The sequence below is a fragment of the Chlorocebus sabaeus genome, chromosome 15, assembly GCF_047675955.1.
Source record: "Chlorocebus sabaeus isolate Y175 chromosome 15, mChlSab1.0.hap1, whole genome shotgun sequence".
In the NCBI taxonomy this organism is placed as follows: domain Eukaryota; kingdom Metazoa; phylum Chordata; class Mammalia; order Primates; family Cercopithecidae; genus Chlorocebus; species Chlorocebus sabaeus.
Genome location: NC_132918.1, coordinates 87,127,265 through 87,143,719, shown reverse-complemented (window position 1 = coordinate 87,143,719; position 16,455 = coordinate 87,127,265). Strand labels below are relative to the sequence as shown.

The 16,455-nt window shown below is 35.0% G+C and overlaps 1 protein-coding gene across 3 annotated transcripts in view; it reads left to right on the top strand.

Moving 5' to 3' along the window:
- Positions 1–10,008, top strand: part of FGF12 (fibroblast growth factor 12) — a 585,431-nt gene extending 575,423 nt beyond the window's left edge. For all 3 annotated transcript variants that reach the window (XM_008009538.3, XM_038002368.2, XM_008009535.3), the window contains one exon: positions 5,274–10,008. In XM_008009538.3, coding sequence (XP_008007729.1) covers positions 5,274–5,392 — 119 coding nt within the window. In that variant the 3' untranslated portion in view covers positions 5,393–10,008. The remainder of the gene's footprint in view (positions 1–5,273) is intronic.
- Positions 10,009–16,455: the final 6,447 nt, after the last annotated feature.

Genomic DNA, 16,455 nt, shown 5'->3' with positions numbered 1-16,455 from the left:
GGCCCTATACACGTAATGGGTCTTCAACTAGATTTATTCCTACCAAATTGTGATTGTGTTTGCAAAGCACCAGAACAACTCATCAAAGTTTCAAATGCTGCCAGCCTTTCCTTACAGAGTTCATTCAATGAGATTCAGTTTGAATGATTTTTCTTGACTCTACTGACTAGTTGTATCCATATCATGTAAACGTAGACATTTTTCTACATAAAGGAATTAATAGATTTTTCTTTATACACTCATGTCTGATGGACATTAACTCTTCATTTACTATTATATCACTTAATTAACTAAGTATAATAACTCTTCATTTACCATCACCTTGAGGCTGATCTGTATGATGGTCATGGTTTAAATTTTCTGGCCTGGAATTCAGCAAGGTCTGACACCAACTAGCCTTATCCTTCTTATTCGTCATCACCTCCCTGTTTTACCCAGTCTGGTAGTGTTTATTTTTGCACTTACAGCACATCTGAATTAGGACTAGCTACATTGTATGTGCTCAGTGGCCACATATGGCTAAATGGATGCTACACTACGCAGCACAGTCCTTGAGTATTTTCATCAGATTCCTCTATCCTTTTCCTCACCCTGTACCTCCTCAATTGTATCTCAACTCTCTCTTCCTTAATACAGTTCTAAAACTAAGGTTTTTGATTTTTGGGGAATTGCTGGTTCTTCCTATGCCAATAGAGCACCTCTGGCTTTAATAGTCATTTCTTATACCTTATACTCAGGACAATTCAGGACAAGTTGTTTGTGTGTTTGCTTTTTATTTGTGGTAAAATATGATAATACGAAATTTACCATTTTAATCATTTTTAAGTATATATTTCATTGCCGTTAAGTACATTCACATTGGTGTGCAAACATCACCATCGTCCAACTCCAGAACTTTCTCATCTTCCCCAGCTGAAACTCTGTGCTCGTTAAACGTGAAATCCCCATTCTCCCCCAGCCCCTGCCAAATACTGTTCTATTTTCTGCCTCTGTGAACTTGACTACTCTAGGGATCTCACAGAAGTGGAATCACGCGATATGTGGCCCCTGGTAACTGGCTTATTTCACCCAGCACAGTTTCTTCAAGGTTCATGCATGTTGTGGTATTTGTCAGAATTTTGTTTTTAAGGCTGAATAATATTTCATTATATGTATAGGCCTCATTATATTTACCCCTTCGTTTGTCAATGGACATTTTGGTGCTTCCATCTTTTGGCTAGAGTGAATAATCCTTCTACGGACATGGAGGTACAGATAGATGCTGGGGTCCCTGCTTTCATTTATTTTGAGTGGACACCTACAGGTGGAATTGATGGATCATATGGTACATCCATATTTAATTTTTTGAGGAGTCACCATTTCATTTTCCACAGTGGCTGCATCAATTTACACTGAAGTAGAAATGCATAAGGGTTTCAATTTCTCCACATACTCACCAACTCTTGTTACTTTCTTTTTTGGTTTTTTTATAACAGCCGTACATTTTCTTTTATTACCATTTCCGAATGACTTTAGGAATATTTAGTGAAGTTAAGGCCAACTTAAATCTTGATTAACATGCAGACGTAAGAATTCAAACACTGATATGTCAGTCATTTTACATTGTTTATTGAATAAATTATGGTATTTCTGATTTTATTCAAAACTCTTAACTAGGACCTTGAAACTCTACACATTCATCCTGGCCCTGCCACTACCCACTATCCGACTTTATGGAAGTGGCTTAATTTCTTTTATATTTAAAAAATGAGGGTGATAATTTCTCACCTACTATATTCACTGGGTTGTTATAATCGTAAAATTTAGTTAATCAATTTAAAATTGCTTGGAATACTCTGAAATGATAGATTTATTCAAGGACTTATCATTGAGGCTGCTATATACGTCATGGTGATTTTCGTTTACATTTTGCACATGTAATCCACTTTAGAGAACACTTAAGCCTTGTTTTCTTCCTCAATTTTGTTTCATTATTTACCATGTACATTCAGAATCGCAGTCATTAAGTGTAATGCAACTATGGATGGTAGTAAGTCAGTTATATTACTGAAGGGAGGTACTTTCTTCTTTCTTGGCTTTCTAATTGGATTATGGTCTTTTAATTACATTGTAATTCAGAAATTTGATTGAAACTTATTCCCCTTTATTTGTCAGCTTCTTAAATCAGATATATTACTGAATCCTAGGTCCTGTAAATAACAATGAAAATTAATGCTCAAGAAATTACATTTAATCTATTGCTTTGACCAAGGTTTTGCTCTCTGTACTTGTATTTGCATGCAATTTCTAGAATAACTTTAGTTTGCTTTCTCTGAACATCTTTTTATCTTGGCTAACCAAGAAGTATAGAAATTAAAATACCTATTTGATTTATTGAGGAGGAGGCCAGTCTTCATCGGTGAACTGGAAAACCTACCCTTTACTTGTCGTTTTCTAACTGGGACATGAACTAGGTTTTCAAAACCCTTAATTTTATTACTCCATTTAGTGCAAAGATTGGGAAATTAGAAATTGAGTTGTATGAGAAAAAGAGCAAATTTTACATCTTGCGGTGGCACTGGTGAGTTTGGGTCTTTTTGAAACACTGTATGTTTTCAGATGTCAGTTTGCAATACCTCTCAATATAAGGATGGCCCGCAGGGTTAAATTACTGGAGAAGTTATCTGCAGTGGTAATTATAATAGTAACATTGTGTGCTGACACAAATGAAGTATTTTATGTGCAAGTGAGAAAGAAAAAAAAAAAGATACAAGTGAATGTTTTGGGTAGAATCTGTGGCATAAGAAAACTAAAAAGGAAATTGCAACTCTAAGAAACTCAGCTTAAAAAATGATAAAAATGGCCGGGCGCGGCGGCTCAAGCCTGTAATCCCAGCATTTTGGGAGGCCGAGATGGGCGGATCACGAGGTCAGGAGATCGAGACCATCCTGGCTAACACGGTGAAACCCCGTCTCTACTAAAAATACAAAAAACTAGCCGGGCGAGGTGGCGGCACCTGTAGTCCCAGCTGCTCAGGAGGCTGAGGCAGGAGAATGGCGTGAACCCGGGAGGCGGAGCTTGCAGTGAACTGAGATCCGGCCACTGCACTCCAGCCTGGGCGAAGAGCGAGACTCCGTCTCAAAAAAAAAAAAAAAAAAAAAAGATAAAAATACACACTTTAATGAAAATTTAAAAATTTATTCTTCAAGTATCCCCAAATGAAGCTTAAGAATTTGCAGGTCAAAATATATTATTTTTTAGAAAGGAGATTTTTGTAAATTCTTTGAGATTCTGATTTAGCAATCTGTAGTGCGGCCTGCAGATGTTTGAGTTTTCAGAGCTGATTAGGTGACAGAGTTGGGAAGACCTATTTTATGGTGTCATATGAATAGCGTTCCAGCTGAATCACTTCGTTGCTTCTTGATGTTCCCTGTGCAGTTATATGTAAATGGTTGTATTTTGCACAAATAAAAAACTATGACTTAATTTTGGAGTTTTTAATTATTTTTATAATAGAAAGAGAGGTAAGAGCCATTGGACTTAGGGAACTTCAAGATTCTGGCAAGATTTTCCATAAGGATCTTCTATTTATTGAAACAAAACAAGAAAAAGAAAGACAAACTTGAATGACTTACTTGTATCATTTGAAAATTATCTACTCTCTGAGCTGGTTTCCTATGTATACTCTGTTACTTCAGCCAAAGGCATTTAGTCCTTTGGGGATGCTGGAAGAGCCATCAGTGCAGTAATTGAAATACTTTAAAATCTCATTAAAATATATCTGGCTAATTTGCATAACAGCCTTAGCACACATATTTTATACATATATTTTCTGCTACTCATAGTGTAGTCTGGGTTTTATCAGCATCAACATCACCTGCGATCTTATTGAAAATGGAGACTCAAGCTCACTACAATCCTTCTGATTCATAATCTGCATTTTAACAGTATTCCTAGGTGATTCGCATGTACAGTAACATTTAAGAAGTTCTATAATTGAATATGTTGGAAGAAATCTGTCTCCTCACCAGTCTCAGGACACTCTCACTTGTACTCTAAATTCTGTTTTAGTCTAGTTTTGGATTTAGAATACTTTCAGCCAAAACAATTTATTTCTATATTCTCTGAAGATCTGTTATTCAAAATGCTCATAAAGAAATCAGCTCCTTACGTTTCATAAACATTTTTTGGTACTTGCTCTATGCAAGGCATTTAATCTTCATAAACATGCTATTTTTCATTTATGAAAATGTGTCCAACTTAACAAGGCTAGTAGATGGCTGAGTCTGGGTGTGGATCCAGGTCGCGTGGTTCCCAAATCGGTAACCACGCAAAGTTCAAGGGAGGAGGCTCTTTGATGTTGGAAGTAACATTCAAATGATTAAACCTTTGTAATGATGATTCAATAGGTGGAGATACCTGTTTGTTCCTAAGCCGAGGATAAAAGTAACTCCTGATATTTTCATGAGACATATCGTATACTCTTATCTAGTCACATTTGTCTATTTCACAACAGTATAATGAAGCTGAATTAATGTGTTTTGTAGGAATAACTATAATTTGAAAGCATTGTTCTTCCTAAACAATTATCTAGGAACAGCCGTGATGGCTCAGAGATGACTGAAATTTACAGCCAGACAAAACAATAGAGGAGAAAAGAACCGTTTATATAGATGTGAACGGAAGTCTCATGCTTGCATAATCACATTCCCTATTGATGAATAACTAAAAAGTCACGGACTGTGTTTCTTACTTTGGGTAAATCTAGGGCAGTCGGGGAAATTGCTTCTTCTTTTTTCCTTTTCTTTGTCCTCCCTTATTTTTTTACATAGGATGCCCTGGAAATGGCAATACATATTTCGGTTTGATACGGCATCATATTTCCTATGGTAGGGTAAAGATTAGGAACACGTAAATAAATACTTTTTTACCAACCCAAATTAGACTGCAGATTAAGGACCAAAAAGTGGAATATTTCCCATGTCTCCTCTGACTCTGGATGAAAATCCTGTTTTCTAGGTTAGGAAACTGTAAAGATTCAAGCCTTGTCTATGAGAGAACAGAAACAACTTAAATGTCTATAGTTCAAGAAAAGTTTAAAAGTTTATGACTAAAAGAACTGGAAGAAAATTATGTGTATCCACTGAATATGTTGTCAAGTTAAAACTGTTTTTTATAATGGGAAGAAGAGCTTGTGATGAGAGTGAAGAATATTGTAAAATCAAATTTGAAAAGCTTATTGAAGCAAATTTATGTCCACTATCGTAAGTAATTTTTGTTATTTTGCCTTTCAGTGTGTATGTACAGAGAACCATCACTACATGAAATTGGAGAAAAACAAGGGCGTTCAAGGAAAAGTTCTGGAACACCAACCATGAATGGAGGCAAAGTTGTGAATCAAGATTCAACATAGCTGAGAACTCTCCCCTGCTTCCCTCTCTCATCCCTTCCCCTTCTCTTCCCTCCCATTTACCCATTTCCTTCCAGTAAATCCACCCAAGGAGAGGAAAATAAAATGGCAACGCAAGACCTAGTGGCTAAGATTCTGCACTCAAAATCTGCCTTTGTGTAGGACAAGAAAATTGAACCAAAGCTTGCTTGTTGCAATGTGGTAGAAAATTCACATGCACAAAGTTTAACACACTTAAAAGCAAAGGAAAAACTAAAATCAGAACTCCACAAACATTAAATAAAACTGTATTGTTATGCGTAGAAGGCTAATTGTAATGAAGACATTAATAAAGATGAAATAAAGTTATTACTTTAAAGGAAAGGGTTTTGGAGAACTGAACTCACAAACTGATATTATATACTAAATAGCTTAAACTCATGATAATGCTGCGATGTGTGGTTTTGCTTGATTTTGTATTTTATTTGGGCATCTGGAATTGACACACCATTACATTCTGTTTGCAGGATTTTTTTGTAACCATGGAATTGAACATTTCCAAATTATAAACTATTCTAATACCTGTAAAATATATAGCCAGGAACCATTTATCATCAAGAAAAGAGTAAGAAATTATTTTTGAGATGTAATTTAAGATTGTCTTATGTAAAAGGAAAGTCTTGTATTGAATAGCCTTAACGAATTTAATTATTTCGTAAAAATAATTTCAAATTATCCTAGAGTATAATATTTTTATCAAAGATATTATTTCAGAAGTTTTTTGTTTTTTGGTTTTTGGGGTTTTTTTTTTTTCAGTAATTTAGGAAAAAAAGTTACTGTTCTAATGCTGAAGTGACTTTTGGGAATTCTTTGCCAGTGCCATGTCTAGGTGGTAAGATATAAGTTACTTGCTGTTAGCATTTGGTCTGATTTTTTGCTTTGTGGACACCTTTGAGTATAAGTGCATGTTTTAGAAAGCTTTGTATCCTGTCTTGCAACAGGAAAGAAAGAAGAGGGGTTTTACATAAGGAAATAAGTCCTAGGAAATTAGTCAATGCAAATTGCATTTGCCTTTGTACCTTACCACAGTCTTATATTGTTTTTTAAACTCTGCCATGAAATTTGGAGACATGACTGTGAAATTCCTAACTTACTATCTTGTGAAGCCAGTAGCTAATTTGTTGCTACACACACACATACACACACACACACACACACACACACACCCTCATTTACAAGTCTAGTTTGCAATTCGTTTGTTTCCTAGAACACAGAAAGGTACCAGTAATACACTAAATTTTCAAGGGGTGTAGAGAAATAATATGGAATTAGCAGCTATGACTCCAGCAGACAGGATTGTGTGAGCAGCTTAAAGTAGCAAAATAGAACTCAGTGTAAGAGAAGGCACATACATAGTTAAGAATACTAAAGTATTTTTAAAAATCAAGGAAGCAATAAATGTTATATCATTTGCATTGGAATAAATAGATCTATTTAGTCCTACAAATCAAGAGTGGTGTAGAGACATCCAAATTTAAAGAAAAAAACCACACAAAACAGAATGTTAAAAAATGTATGCAGATTTATGGATATTACCAATGAGAAGACATAGCATGTAACTTCTCCTATATCTCTACTGTCCAGCATGTATTGTTCCAAATACGACTCCCTAAATATATACACTTTGCAGAAGCTCTAGGCCCTCACCTCAAACCTTGCCATTGGTTGCCGTATTTCAAGGTCAACATAGTTTCCCTCACTTTACACAATCATCATTCTTCAATAGTGGATCATATCCTTCACCAAGTATCCTATTTATGTTATCTAGAGGTTAGCAGAAAATGAAATGAAGCAATTTACCTAAGCAGTTGGGAAGAACAAATGTTATGCATCTAGGCAAAGATTTTGAAGATACATTTGTAAGAGATATTTGTTTAACCAAAATATTTGGAAAGTAACAAAGACAGACATTTAAATTTTCTAAAAATGGACTTGCTCTTCTAGGAAAAGAATACCCTTGGGGAAAAAAATATAACTCTAGCTGTATTTCTTCTTGTCACTCTTGATTCAACTTGATTATAAATACACCTGTCACTACTAGAACCAAAAAAAAAGAAAAAAGAAAAAAATCCCAAGCACAAAGTTTATTTTATTTGAAAAAAATTAAAAAGAAACCTCAACACTATGGGACACTGGCTCTTTTAGCATGAAATGACTTGAGCTTTTGTGGTGATACACACAGATACACATTCATCAGTGAAACAATTGATGGTTTCACAAATAATACAATTGATGAAATTCATAAAAAATCAATCACAATGGTGATTTCATGACAAAATATATTTAAGTTGGATATGAAAAAAATAGAGATATGAATCACTAACAAAAGTCCTCCCTCTATTTTCAGTGGCTATTCATCATTTATCATCTAGACTCACATTTATCTCCTTCTGATAGCAGTTAAGAAAGAATTCTAACCACCCAATTTGTATATTGTTTTTCTCTGTATTATGTTAAGCAAATGTTCACTGCAGTAAAATGTTTTGGAAATTAGCTTTGTCTTATTTCCAGTTTAGTTCAGAGAATTAATTGGAAACCTTGTTTCTTTTATACATAAACCTGACAAAAAAATGTAGCTTACAGCAAAGGGTCACTGTTAGCTTAACTGCTGCTTATGTCTTAAGTACATAAAACCTTTAATAGAATAAGCCAGTAGTCACTGAGTTTTTAAAAATATTACCATGTGTAAACATATAATATCCAACTTCATCCAAAAATATGATTGAGTTTAAGTACTTTGGTTTTCAGGCATATTTCAAGTATAATACTTCTTTGATTTTCATTGTTCTGATTTCTGGGTCTTCAATTCATTCATCACCTATTCCTTTTTAAGTAAAATAAGTTTTATTTTTTGAGTTGCATTGGGATTTTTCCCAGGAAAAATATGACTTTTAGTAATGCTTTGCAATTGGCTGTGCAGATATAAATTAAGATATGTTTATCCTGAGTTCTTATTGGAATATGTGTCAAAATCAACGAGCTTAAGAATGAAAACAAAACTTTTGAGCATCTCACAAAATAGCTTTCTGGTCAATATACCTTACTTGATTTGTAAGCTCGGAGAATAAAGTATAGAAACAAGTGGAGCTGAAGTTCCATTTGCTAATTCAGAGACTTTTGTGCTTCTGCAAATTGGAGGGCAGCAAGCCATCCTATTCTCATAATAATAGTTTTGGCTTTGAAATTTACATACAAATTTAATAGCATATTTTTAGCCATTATGGATTGGTGCAATAAAGAGATATCAATGTAATGCAATGTGATGCTTTATGGGCCTCATTCTAATTCAGAAAGCTGGTTTAAAAGAACTAAGACTCTTCTGTTTAATAAAATAACAACAATCTAATATCTAGATTGGTGATCCTGCAGTGTCACCAGTGGGAGATGAGAGTATTAAGACAAGAGTAAGGACAAGGAAAGACTTAAAGGTTGCATACTGAGAAGTTTGGAATTCCTAATTTGGGAGCATTGATTTCTTGGTGAAGAAGTAAGTATGACTACATTGCCAGTAATTTTTTTAAAACATAGACCCAGAAATAGCAAATCTATTTCACCCTCATACCTTAGTCTACAAGGCCTTGCTCTTGAGAAGGTTTTCCATGATATTGCTTAATTTCATCTGCAAGATGAGACGCAAACATAAAAATTCCCTGCTCATTTTAATACCATGAAAGGCTGAGGTTATTTCTCTGTCATAAAATTGTAAATAGCATTTTTTAAGTCAAAATTACATTTAAAACAGTGGATTGTTCTACAAATATATATGTGTATATATACATATGCTTCTGAAATAAGGATATATTATATAGAGTTTTTATTTGATTTGTGGTCTTTAGTCATACATAGTCAAAAATAAAGAGATTTGAATGCAAAACTTTATACATTAATGTATATTTCTAATGATAGTACAAATTGCCACTTTATAATAAAAAAGAAACAGGTGGGAATAATAATCAAAGCACACGTTCCTTCGGTACTTCGGTGATTTTTAATCCCCCTTGTGATGCGCAGGAAATTATTTTTTAGTTACAAAAAGTTATCTTAAAAAGCTATACTTCCCAATACAGATTTCATGATAAGTCCTATCAAATTGAGAATCTGTGGTGAAAGATTAGGAAAAGGATGCTAGATGCTGATCTTTATTTTTCAGGATTTTTTCCTGGAGCCCAAGTTAACAATTCAATATTTAAATCTAAGTTAAGTGAAAATTAATAATGTTCAGAAATGATATATTGAGCTTTAGTAACAGATGGAAGCAAAAATAAGAATATTTAACGTTAGCCTTAAAATAATGTAATAAAAATTGCATCATTAAATGTTCCATTAGTTGGAAAGAATGAGCTGATGTTTCTTTGTCTTTGCTCCAAGTACAATTTGAAGACAATGCCATTCATTTTACTCAAAATTGTTCAAAAAGTCCAGAACATACTCCCATGGCTAGAATTGGTATTAGCTCCAATACAAGGTTAAATGTTACAATCTTAAAAAATTATTGACACTGAAATGTTTAGTAAACATGTTGTATGAGAAACTAAACAAATTAATGTTTCATTTTTCCATTAAAGCACAGATTATTCAAATCATTGTTTTCTGAGCTCAGATTTGTAAAATGTTTATACATCATTACCCTCCTGGAATTTAAAACAATTAAATCCTGAGATGCTCATGCACGTAGACAAAATATTGGCACTTTTTTTTTAAACATTAAACTTCTTTGAGAAGTCTACCAATTTTTTTTTAGTGTGTTTATCCTATATTGCTGAAAAAGTGCTGTTTCTCTTAAGAAAAAGATCACAAATTGATTTACTGATGGGAAAGATGTCCAATTTTGTTGAAGAGTCGAAAGAAAAGTAAATGTTTCTTTGTAATTATTTAGCTACTTGTCTCAACCTGACATCTTGCTTTCAAGGATTAAGAACTAAGGTACGTTCATTTATTCTTTTGTTCATAACATACCAACTAGAGGCTCAGTTGAGTTTAGGCATCATAAACTAAACTGCAATCTCAAAAACAACAATAACAAAGGCAGACACATAAATAAACAAATAATGCAATACCTGAAAGTATGTGCTATGATAGATGCCAAAAAGATTTTCTATACCACTGAGGAGCCAACAAAGGCATCATCAGGGATTGAAAAAGAACAGATATTTGCTGAGTGATAAAAGGTAGACGACAAAGGCCTCTCAAGAAGAGAAAATCATGTGAAGGAAAGATATGGACACTTGCAAAACAGGGCTTAGTTGGGAAGAATGTTCAGAAAAGGAGGTGGAAGAAAAACTGAGTTGAGATCAATAAAAATGAAAAGTTACTCAAAGGTTTTCCATACAGCCTTTGTATTTGAACATCTGTATCTGCTAGGATGCTTCTGGTTGCTCAGAAAGAATCCCCAAACCAAACTGGCTCTTCATCTCGAATATCTAGGTACACAGCATCACCATCAAGGCTTAATTTGTCTGTAGTTCTCTCAGCTCTGTCCACCTCCATGTATCACTTCCCTCTTGGAGGCAGAAGTTCCTTTAGAAGTTTCAGAACCTGTATGTGTATATAATCTATTCTCTATTCGAATCCCCCAGACAACATCTTACATTTCATTGGCCTGATTTAGATCATGTGTCCACACTTTAGTGACTGACCATGGCCAGAAATTTGAGATATGTTGACTAGCTTAAGTCAACCAAGACCTGGAGGTTGGATTGTCCCCAAAGATCCAAGTCTGCATGGTTGAGGGGTAAATATTTGAATGAAATTCAGAGCCCTTTTATTAAGAGGAAATGGAAATGAAGAGCAAAAAGTGGCAAATCTCTACTACTAATGAATAGATGTATTTTCTATCACAAGTCATTGGATATTCTAAAAATCAGCAGAGAAATGCAAATATTGGTTAATTAAATCTACTGCCATAAACCATAAGAACAAACAAAAGCACTGATAATTCAATTTCCTAAGCATTATTAAGTGACTGCTACGAAGAAGGCACTGTGCGGGTCACTGATGAAGAGAAAAACAGCTGCAATTTTAAAGAAAAGTGGTACATTTGACAATAACTCAGTATATCTGATATGTTCAGTGCTTTTAGATGACTCTCATGGAGGGGGTTAGAAAATGCAGTTTGCTTATTCTAGATAAGAAGTTCATATCATATCTACTTTTATTCATACCCATAGAAGCACTGCTAGGATTAGGCCATTAGAAAATGCTGCACTTCAAAATCACCTGCAACAACCGTGCTTGTCTTTCTTGAATCTCCTCTACAGAACATAGCACATGTTTTGAACACTTTGGATGGCACGAAGTGTATTAACAATCCAAACCACCGTATTCCATTTGTGGAAAGTATTGGTTTTATATTTATATTGGCATCAAAACCTTGGGTTACCATCTTTCAAAAAAAAGTCTTGATTTTCCACTGACTTTCAGGTTTGTTTTTTCGAGAGGATCGAATACATTTTATTTAAAAGTAATGTGCATCTTCTGAGCTCATATTTTCACAATTGTTTTTCTTATGAGTGTAAAATAATATTGCTGTTGTCATATTATTTTTCTAATTCTTTTTGACAACCTTATCTGAAAGGCAACATATCTTAATTTCTGTGCTATGTCTCTTATATATGATACCTACTTGTATATTAACCCTGCCTACCCGTTGCAACTTGCTGTCTTGAAAAATATGTTCCTGATCCAGAGAGGCACACAAAGACATACACAAGAAGAACATTGCAGGAGGAGGTATTTAATATGTGAATTGCATATCAGTCATGCTGTGACTTGTCTATAATGTCATTTTCCTTGCCTGTTTCATCTTTTTGTTTCTTATATGCATTTTCAGTTGTACCACTGCTTCATTGACTGACTTAACTCTCTGAATTTATGATATTTTCCCTAGTGTTTTGAGTGATTATTTTCTATGCTGACAGCTTCACCTCATAAACATACCCTCATAATAGACCTAATTGGTACTTTACCTTTACAACCAAGAAAATAGTGGCTAAATTAAATTGGAAGGTTGTGGATTTGTTTGCTTTTTTTTTTTTTTCCTGTAATGATTAACCTGAATACAGGCATTCCATATGTTATTTGTACCATTAGAAGACATCAGGAACAAAGTCTCTGCAATTCAATGTACTTTTTCTTCAAAGTGCCATTTATTCACAGTCCAAAATGGCTGCTCTAGTTGTAGGTGTCACGTTCAAATTTAGGACACAGGGAAAAGGAAAACAGGGAGGTAGAAAGATGTGGTACATGTACCATGGAAGCATCTTTTCTAGAAACCCCCAGCATAAGTCTCACGGGCCAGAACTGGAGGTTCATGGGTAATGAAGAAAAAGGAATTGAAATTGGGTAAGGAATTAGACACTTCTATCACAAAATGTGGACTGCCCTTGAGGTTTGTACTGGGCATATTCACAGCCTCTTCCATTGTCTAGTACATCCTCTTGCTGACAGTACTAAAACCAACAGGTTATATGGTCTAGGTTAATGATGTTGTTGTGCTCCAGGATACTTGTTTCTCCAGCAAGCTGAGCCACTGTCATTTCTGATCTCCTGTACAACAAGGAAAGTAACTAACCTACATGCTGTTTGGGTGTTCCCTGTAAGAAATCAATGAGAGGCACAAAGGATGTATGAGGAGATGAGTTCTTTCTTTCAACACTGTCGATTAGAATAGCAATATTCTCTAAATCGTGTACCAAGAAATCCTGGTCAGGTCACCCTAGAATGATAGAGCATAGATGCTATTACTTTACCATATCTAGTTCACTAGGAGAATGATCATCACAACACCCCTCTTTGGGGTTCTCACTGAATTAGAAACTTGCCCACACTACTAGCAGATGACCTGTGCTGGGACATCTCAGCCCAAATGTGAACTAATCATGGAATTATGGACAAGAGTGACATGAATCTGCTTTACTAACTCACTCTCCATCTTAAATGCTAGAGTTATTTTTGACCTATCTCAAAACAAGTGACTGTGACCTGTTAGAATATAGCCAGCATAATTGTCCATGGACTTGCAGATGGCCACCCACTTCTCGGATACAGAGTATATAGTTATCTGGAACTTAGTTTTGGAAGCAGGAATTGGAGGGATTAGCTCTCTCTACTTCCTCACTGTTTCCCCCATCCAAAACCCAGTACATCATTGCCTCTATAGTTAGGGCCTAGGCTCTGGTCAAGTGTATGTATCCTTCTTCCAGATGGAGAAGTCTAAGAGGTATATCATCAAGAATGCATAAGATGATTTCATTTTCTTGATTTCGTTTCTTCAAGGAAACAAAAGTAATTGATTATTTCAGTACCTATGTAGTTATCATACATCATTACTATTTAGATTTCATTACTATTCTTGCTTAGGATATAGTCATTGGTTTGTAACCTCAACTGCATATTAGAATTACCTGATAACTTCTAAAAAATATACTGAGGCTTAGGCCCCACCCCTAGAAATCCTGATGAAATCGGTTTGGAGTAAAGACAGGTGATTCTTTCTTGCAGATTTGAGAATCACTCCACTGAATGAACCCTTAATAAACCATAGTTAACATTTATTAAGTGCCTAGTCAAGGCTGGTTGGAGTTGACTTTCCAGAGAAATTTTAAGTTGTAAATGTGCGTAAGAGTTATGAGTAGAAGACTCTCTTATGACAAGGTTTAGGCAATTTGAATAGCAGGTGATATCAGATGCCAAGCTTCTGCAATGTCCCTGCCATATTTCAGCATCATGCCTAATCTCCTAGAGGTATCGTAGTGATATATTTAAAGATTTCTTGATATGGAGCTTGGCCTTATATTAAGCTGTTGCCTGAATATTCAGAGTTGATTCAAGGACAACTACTTCTGTGTGAATCCAGAGAAATACTTGTTTAAGCAATCGCATTATGTGAGTGCTTACTTCATGAACAAAATATTTGGATCTGAATTAGGTTAATAAATGTGGTTGCTGTCTTGACATAGTAGCCCCCCAAATTATTAAGAACATGTATTTAAAATCTGGAGCTTTACAAAAAAAAAAGTGATATTTTTTGCTTCTGCTGTAACGGTTCACAATGCTACTTTATTTAGTAGTGTGAACATGTTAAGATAGACTTCTCTGTTACTTGGAAAGGAGTTCACTTTCCCCTGACAATACAGTCCTGGCTATGAATGTCTCTTAGCTCATGAGTAATCAGATTTATTCTCTTGCATCAGAGCACCCATTCTCAGGACAAAATTAAGTTACAATAGCTTTTTTCAAACTTTTACTCAGAGTACACTGTCTCCTGCAACCAAAACTGTGACACTTGTGTTTTATTTTTTTTTTTCTTTTCTTTGCCCAGCCCTACACTCTAAAAACCAAGAGGTAACATATGACTCTACCTAAATTACATGTACAGTGACCGAACCCATCATAAGGAAGAAAACAGAAATCTGTGTCTCCTCCAGAAAGCTAGAAAGCTAGGTAATTCAATAGTGTGTGTTTCTGTATTTTACTACTTAAATCCATGTACCCTGTATTTCTCTAGTCCTTGCCCTTATTCTTTCCAGAAGACACACAACTTGTCTCATAAAGTTCCTTGATTTGCTCCAAAAATAAGGGAGGGAAAGTCAGAAAGTCGCTATAGATTACTCTGAGTTTCATTGCTTAGAACCTGCTGAATACAAGGAGCATATATCGAAAGAATATACCTGGTTACCAGGTTACTAGAATGTATGCAACTCTCCTCAGGAAAAACCTACAGAAATTTGCCTCACACTTCCTTTTTTTCCCAAGAAGCATGCTGGAAATTGGGTCAGATCTAGTATTGTCGTCAATTTTATGTGTCAACATAACTGTGCCATAGGGTTCCCATATAGAAACATTCTCTCTGTGTGTGTCTGTGAGGATGCTTCCAGATGAGATTAGCATTGGAATTAGCAGTGCCAGTAAGTAGATTATCCTCTTCAATGTGAGTGTCCATCACCCCATCTGTTGAAAGCTTGAATAGGACACAAAAATGAAGGAAGAAGGAATTTACCCCTTTTGGCTTCCTGCCTGTCTCCTTGAGCTGGGACACAGGCCTTCTCTTACCCTGACTGGGATTTGCACCTTCAGCTTTCTGGCCTTTGGATTGGAATTACACCAACAGTTTTCCTGATCTCTAGATGGCAGATGGCAGATCACGAGACTTTTCAGCATCCACAATTGTATGAGCCAATTCCTCGTAATAAATCTCCCCTCTCCTCCGTGTGTGTGTGTGTGTGTGTGTGTGTGTTTCCTATTAGTTCTATTTCTTTGAAGAATCCTGACTAATAAACCTAGTATGATCCCTATGGGGTTGATGCCACTTTAGCCATTATTGACTACCTCCCTATATGATGACAGGCTTTTTCAATGGCTTTCCTAGTAACACATTCCTCTGGCACAAAGTCAGGACCTCCTGACATTTAACTCTGAATTCAATCCTGAAACAATGCAATCCAGCTGTTCCCACTTTCTTATTCTTTATCTCAGCAATACTATTTTGTAAAGTAGTAGGAAGCAATATCTAAGAAGTTAGAAAAACTGTCCTCTAAATCTGGTTGCTGTAGGATCTTGAACTATTTATTTCTCCTCTAAATCTCTGTTTCCTCATTGTAAGACAGAGACACTTTTCAAAGCAGGGATTACTTTGATTGTCTAATATTCCTTATCCACCCTAAAAATCTGTGTCTTTTAATAGATGTGATTTGACCATTTGCATTTGATGTAATTCTTGATATGTTTGGATTTAGGTTTATTGTTTTACTATTTGTTTTCTGTTAGTTTTTCTGTTTTTTCATTTCTCTGTTTCCTGACTTCTTTTTTGTTATTTCACAAAGGATTACAATATATATATTTAACTTTTTACAGTCTACTTAGAATTAATATTTTACCACTTTTGGTTGAATGTAGAAAGATTACCACCATATAGATCACTTTAGCTTCCCATTTATGTAATGATTATATACATACATTGAAATCTCATTAGACAATGTTATAATTTCTGCTTTCAACTCCCACACACAATTTAGGAAAAAAAATTTGCC